The 6,745-nt window shown below is 28.1% G+C and overlaps 1 protein-coding gene across 1 annotated transcript; it reads right to left on the bottom strand.

Moving 5' to 3' along the window:
* Nucleotides 1-2,089: 2,089 nt before the first annotated feature.
* Nucleotides 2,090-3,138, bottom strand: LOC100203182 (uncharacterized). The gene is made up of 4 exons (XM_065800059.1): nucleotides 3,013-3,138; nucleotides 2,836-2,935; nucleotides 2,590-2,689; nucleotides 2,090-2,325 (listed from the first exon to the last, which is right to left on the bottom strand). The coding sequence occupies exons 2-4, from the start codon at nucleotides 2,932-2,934 to the stop codon at nucleotides 2,141-2,143; spliced, it is 384 nt and encodes a 127-aa protein (XP_065656131.1). The 5' UTR covers nucleotide 2,935; nucleotides 3,013-3,138; the 3' UTR covers nucleotides 2,090-2,140.
* Nucleotides 3,139-6,745: the final 3,607 nt, after the last annotated feature.

The raw sequence follows: 6,745 nt of genomic DNA, 5'->3' as shown, positions 1-6,745 counted from the left end.
AGACTCGTTTTAGAGAATACTTAAGAAAATCATTTTTTCTTTTAATGACATCCTTTTGAACTTTTAATTTTTTCTTAAATATAGCTTGATTTCCGCCAAACATTTTTAGTGAATTTGTAGTGGTCCTATAAATGCATTTTGAGTGGTTTATTGGAGTTTTGCTCATTGATTACTTAGTCGACCATTAATAGTATCCACTATAAGTGGCCAGCCGATATTTTTTTAAATGTAAAATGGAGGCAAGTCATTGGCTACCCACTTTCCTCTGCCAATAATGGTCCACCAAGTAACTGATGAATAAAACGACAATGGACCGTCCAAAATGCTTTTATAGTTTCACTGAAATTCCGCTGTTGAATGTTTGCTAGGTTATTTCTTTTTTACATGTAAATATGGGTTTTTCTGTTTTACATGTAACATTAAATATATGTAGCAAAATTTTTCAAAGATTTTTAAATATTTTAAATTACAGTTTGACGTCATTTCTCTTTCAGAGACTTGGCACGATTCAGAAAATTCCCTTGAGTTAAATTCTATTAACAGTTTGTCATTTTATAATTTAGTTAGTTGATTAGGAGGAAGCGAAAAAAAAGGTGAAGGATTGATGTTTTATGTTTTAAAAATATATGATTTTAAGATAAACATATTCAATGGTGGTCAAATGATAATTATTATAAAAGAGCCTTTTTATTGAAATTATTAATAAAAAGTTACGAAATATTTTAATTGGATATGTTTATCGCCCACCTTGTGGTAAAATCAAGTCACTTTTATTTTTTTTAAAAACACTTAATTGAACAAATGGAAAAAATAAAACTTTATGTGTTATAGGAAACATGAACCCCGATGCTTTAACTTATTCAAAACATTCAAAAATCTTTTTTTTGCTTTTTAAAATCAATGCCTCGTCAACTATTAGTAAACCAGCGCGAGTGACATAAACTTCGGCAACAGCAATTGACAATATACTCATTAACAATAACATGGCAACAACATAAAGCCGAGATATTAATGTCAGGTGTTTGTGATCACTTTCCGATATTTATTACAGTAAAAAGTTTAAAAATTGAAATCTTAAAAATTAAATCTAAAATATAATTTTTTTGATTCACACCCGGACTATAGAAATTTAAAACCCGATTGAGAACCAAAAGATTTATATTTGAAATGACTCTCAAAGTAAATAAAACTAATGAATAATCAGATTAAAACACGAAGCGTGAACGTATATAGATGTCAGGAAAATAATAAAGTTTTTAACAATTTTTTAAGTAAAGTTTTTTAATGAAATTTGTCCGCAAGAGGTCATAAAAATTAACAAAAAAACGATAATTATATAAATCGCTTCTAAATTGCTCAAAATAAAAGAAGCAAAAACCTCTATAGTATTTTTCTAAAAAATAAAAATACTAATAATAAAAAATATACAAAAACTGCAAATGTTTTCACAAAAACTTTTCTAAAGTTGCTAAAAAAAGTTCTGCAATAATCAAATTATCAAATGCAAATTTGATGGTAAGAAAACATAGTCTTTATGTGGTCATTAATGGCTTACGAATAATCCTAATGGGAAAATAAATAATTAATTTATCGTCTCTATAATCTTATCATTATTATTATAGTGATATAGTTATTACCAACAAAATCACTTAACCATATACTAAAACTCTCAATAACCTCTGGGATTTTTCCTTATGAATTTAAATTTGGAAAGGTAATTTCTTTATTCAAATGTAATGATCATTCGGACATTATCAACTATAAATTTATATCAATACTTTCTGTATCTTCAAAGCTCTTTGAACGTGTAATTTATAATAGAGTCCATGATCAATTAAAAAATTTTTTTTTTTTTACCTAAATTGGTTTGGATATCCTTATAAAATATCTTAAAACTGAGCATACAATCATTAAAATAACGAATCGATTAACTTATGGTTTAAAATAAAACCATCAGTTATTTGATTGACTCTTTTGAAAAAGTTGCTGGACGTTATAAGAGCGTTTTTGCATGTTAAACCACATAAAGGTTAATATAAAAACTTTTTATATGGGCTTAAATAAAAACTTAGTTAAAAACAAAAAATAGTTATGTAACTAACATTTATATTTGTCTAAAAACATATTTGTAACAATAAATTTATCCTTGAAAAATTCTTTGAAGGATTTTTTGACCAATTGAAATAGCACCAAAAATTCCACCCTTTAAAGCATCAGCAACACCTTGTGGATCGGCAGCAACAAAATCGTGAATGGCTTGCCCAATCAATGGAATTCTTTGTAACAATCCAAGGTTAATAAGGAAATCCAATTTAGCTTTTAAAGCTTAAAAAACAGTAAATATAACATAAAATAACAAAGTTAATATATCAATCGTTATACATATTATTATTACTATTAATATAACATATATATATATATATATATATATATATATATATATATATATATATATATATATATATATATATATATATATATATATATATATATATATATATGTATATATATTTATACATATATTTATATATATATATTATAAATTGATACATATACATATAAATACTTAAAAATATAATAAAAAAATACCGTTTCTTAAAAATTCTTGAGTGGCCTCGTCAACATCACTTGCTTCGAGACTATCATCGTTCATTAAGCCATCATCTATGCTGTTGTAACTCGAACACAGCTTAAATTAAAAAACTTCAGTAAACAAATTATTTCTATAACTGCGTAATATGTTACTATTTAATTTAAAAAAAAAATCGAACAAAGTTGAGTTTTATATATTCAAAATATTATAAATATTTTAACAAACAAAAAAATATTTGTTACCGCTTTACTAAAGAGAAGCTCGCAATCATCCTGTTGAACAGGTGCAGACAAAGTGCAACACAAAAGTGAGAGAGATGCAATAATAACGGCGATCTTCATCCTTAAACAAGAAAGAGAAATCATATCAAAAACTTTTAATAGTTCCTGTGAAATAAAGATTTATCATATTTTGCTTACTTGAAATCCGCTCAAAGCAAAAAATAGCAAAGAACTCAAGTACAAATAAATGTAAATTCTCTCCTTATATACTAAACGACAACAGTAAATCTGGGTACTCTGTTTAAACATAAGATTTAAATTTTATTGATGAATTTAATTTATTTTTTCAGGTTGATAATAATAATTGTAAAGGTTTATTAATGTCGATCAAATACAATGGTAAAGTATTTTTATGGTGATCAAATACAGTTGCAATGCATTTTGAAACCAGTGTTGATCATACAAACTCTTTTGATCATTACCGCTTTTGTTTTAAAATCTGTTTTTAAATGTTTGCTTTTAATTTTTGTTTTCAATGTTTTATTTGTTTTAAATCTTTTTTAAATGTTTGGGCTATATAGCAAAGATTGGGGTATACATATTTATATATGTATCCATTATTTTCGTTTGCTTTTGATTTCGGGTTTATTCTGTTACAAAAATTATTAAATATATAATACAAAAAGCTAAAATTAATGATGATTTATCGTTAAAAACATTTTCTTTAAAAAAGCCGGTTTCCCTAAATTATGTTTTCAAAAACTTTTTTTTCTTCTAATTTTGTAAAAGTGAAGAACGTGAGAAATTTAAAAAGAACACTTTTTTACTTTTTCAATTTTTTCCACAATTATCAATAACGGTTTTCAAAATCGAAGCTTGTTAAAAAATTAATACAACATCGTGTGTGTTTTTAAATTTTAGATCTTCAAGCGAAATGCTTTTTTTAAATTTCCTTTTTGGTGTTCAGAAACTAGGTTTATTGCTTTAAATGTTATTAAATAAAATTTTTACAATATAATTTATAAATTATACTGAAAAAAATGAGGAAGGAAGGGTCGTATTGTACGTGCCCGTTTTTTTGCTACAAAATCTAGCAACTAATTTTTTACTGCTCTCCAAAACAGCTAGAGCTTTAAAGCCTTTAGCAGTTGTATAGTCCCAATAACGTTGGGATGTTGAAAATCATACCATTTTCCAGGGCCAACGGTACAAGGGGCAACAAATGCCCTTCCCACCCTGACTTTTTATTTATTTAGGAAAACATTTTAGAAAAAATCATTGTAATAAATGTCTTTAAAATTTTTTTAAATTTACTTGCTATTTTTGTTATTGAGGAAGAAAAAGCAAAAGCGCATAAAGCAGAGCACCTCAAAAATAAAAAAATTGAAACTGACTTAACATAAAACTATTCAATTTAAAAACAAGTAAGAGCTATTTTTAAGCATTTTATTATATAGTTAAATTTTAGCATTCATCTTAAATTAGGTCTTTTTTCGATTTCAACAAAGGAATTGTTTCCCGATTTCGCAATTCTATTCGTATGTTAACGTTGTTTAAGTTATCTTCATTATTTAATTCTTATTTATTAAATGACATTCTAAAAAGCATATTTTATGAAAGTCTTGATTTTTTTATAGAAGTTTAAAACTGAAACTTATCAATATCATATAAAAAATTTGTATTTTAATTACTTAAATTATTATACATATTTGATTCATAAAACGTAATTAAATAAATTTTTTATAGACTTCAAAACGTCGCACAGTGGGACGAAATCCCGATTTCGTGGCCAAAAGTCAAATTTTTGAGTTTCCTATTTTCGTCTTTTTACGTTCAGATCTTGTTTACAGATAGTCCTAGAACAAAATTCCGAACAGGGCAGGTATATACCTGCTCTAGGGTGGCCTGGGCGTCAATTGACATTTAGCCTCCGTTCGGAACGCACTAAACAAGTGGACACGTCGAAAAATTCTTGCCTGTTTTAAAGTGCTGTTAAACTGAAGAAACTATTTCAATTCGAATTCGACAAAATGGAACCACTTTCTGGAGGCATGTAGAATATATGGTTATGCACTGTTATTGCTAATTTTAATTTTTTTCATATTTAAATCGCGCGACAAGTAAACATAAAAAATTGTAAATTTTTTATCTGAAATCGATTTTCTAATGTCGTTTTAAAAATTTAACCGCGGTTATCCACCTTTTTTTGACAAGGAACTGATCGTGTATAGTGTTAAATATAACATATTAGAAAACTGGCTGCCATTGAGTGCCATTTTAATAATGAGACTAGTTTTTATGGAGGAATGCGTGTTGCCACATTAAACTATGTTAACAGATTAATGTCGCACCACGCATTAATGTTCATGGAAATCAGTGAATTAACATTATTTAATAGCACTAATTACATTTTAATGCAATAATTTTTTATTTTAAATATATGCTTTAAAAGTTACTTCTCATTCCGTTTTATGATTATCTCAAAGTTTTATAAAATAGTCCTCAAAGAACTTTCAGCAGTTATTACTGTATTTTTTTTTTACAGAGTCTTCCAAATCTTCAAATATGGAATTTTCAAGAAAAGATACATTCTTTATGGTGAAAGACAGTTTAAAAAATGAATATAAATTCATCATTGATGTTTTGACTGATGCAATTTTCAAAAAAACGGAACATGTGATACAAGTAGGCGAGGATGAAATGTTATTATCACACTTATTTTCAAATTTTCGATCGAGCAGGAAGATGGGAAGATTTTTTTCTGAAAAAAAATGAAGAATGGTTGAAGGGCACCGTACAATTTTTAAAATTATTTAATACTGAATGCACAACACCTGAGAAGATTGTGAAGAGTGATAATAAAAAAGGAACATGTGGGCGACCTTCGCAATCCTTTGCTTCATCTAGTGAAAAATCAAAGAGGCAAAAAACTCAAGAAGTACGTTCTACTTTTTCTACAGAAGAATTGGCATATGCATCTCAAATGAGTTTAATGACTTCTGGTCAAGTACATGCTGCTCAAGTTGTTAAAGATGTCACATTAACAACCCCAACAAGAGACTCAAAATATATATCCGCTGTTAGTTCACAAAATGAAGTACCTTTAACCCCAGATGAAGCACTTTCTTTAATGATCGAGAAAGGAGAATCAAAGCACTCTTATCAACTATCAAGAAATGTAGCTAGAGCACATAAATGTAAATTATACCCATCATACCTTGAAGTAGAAAAAGCAAAAAAACGTTGTTATCCATCAGTTGTGTACACAACTGTTAGTGAGTCGTGCGCACAGATTGAACTACAGGCTTTACTTGATCATACCACATCTAGAATTATACAACTTCAGGCTGATGTCATTGATACTCTAAATCCGGAAATTCCGCAAAAGTTAGTACTTTACTGTAAATGGGGATGTGATGGAAGCAGCGGTCAAAGTGTTTATAAACAAAAACTTACTGAGACTGGAAAATCTGATGAAAGCATTTTTTATACTTCTCTTGTACCTTTACAATTAATACACAACATCCACGAGACGGGTGAAGCAACTATTGTGTGGAAAAATCCTAGACCATCATCTCCGCGATTCTGCAGACCAATACGATTGCAGTTTGTACATGAAGATGTACAGTCAACATTGAAAAAAGTTACCGACATTGAATTGCAGATTGAGTGTCTTGCACCATATGCTAATGAACAAAATGGAAAATCCATTTCAGTAACTGATACGATGATAGACGGTAAAGTCTGTAATGCAGTAACTGGTACCACTTCTACACAATTCTGCTTCCTGTGCAAAGTTTCCTCTAAAGAATTTAATGACATCAACAACATTATAAAAATGGACATTACAACAGATAATTTAAGATTTGGCATATCTACATTGCATGCATGGATTCGTTTTTTCGAGTGCTGTTTGCATGTGTCGTATAAG

This window comes from Hydra vulgaris, chromosome 06, assembly GCF_038396675.1.
Source record: "Hydra vulgaris chromosome 06, alternate assembly HydraT2T_AEP".
Taxonomy (NCBI): Eukaryota; Metazoa; Cnidaria; class Hydrozoa; order Anthoathecata; family Hydridae; genus Hydra; species Hydra vulgaris.
Note: the sequence above shows the minus strand (reverse complement) of the source record. Positions and strands in the feature narration are given on the sequence as shown.

Excerpts from the sequence above, each read along its gene's own strand:
- LOC100203182 (XM_065800059.1), bottom strand. The coding sequence starts at position 2,934 with ATGAAGATCGCCGTTATTATTGCATCTCTCTCACTTTTGTGTTGCACT. Across the intron at positions 2,690-2,835 it reads AGCTTCTCTTTAGTAAAGCG|CTGTGTTCGAGTTACAACAG; the intron begins GTAACAAATATT and ends TTTTAATTTAAG. Across the intron at positions 2,326-2,589 it reads TCAAGAATTTTTAAGAAACG|CTTTAAAAGCTAAATTGGAT; the intron begins GTATTTTTTTAT and ends CTGTTTTTTAAG.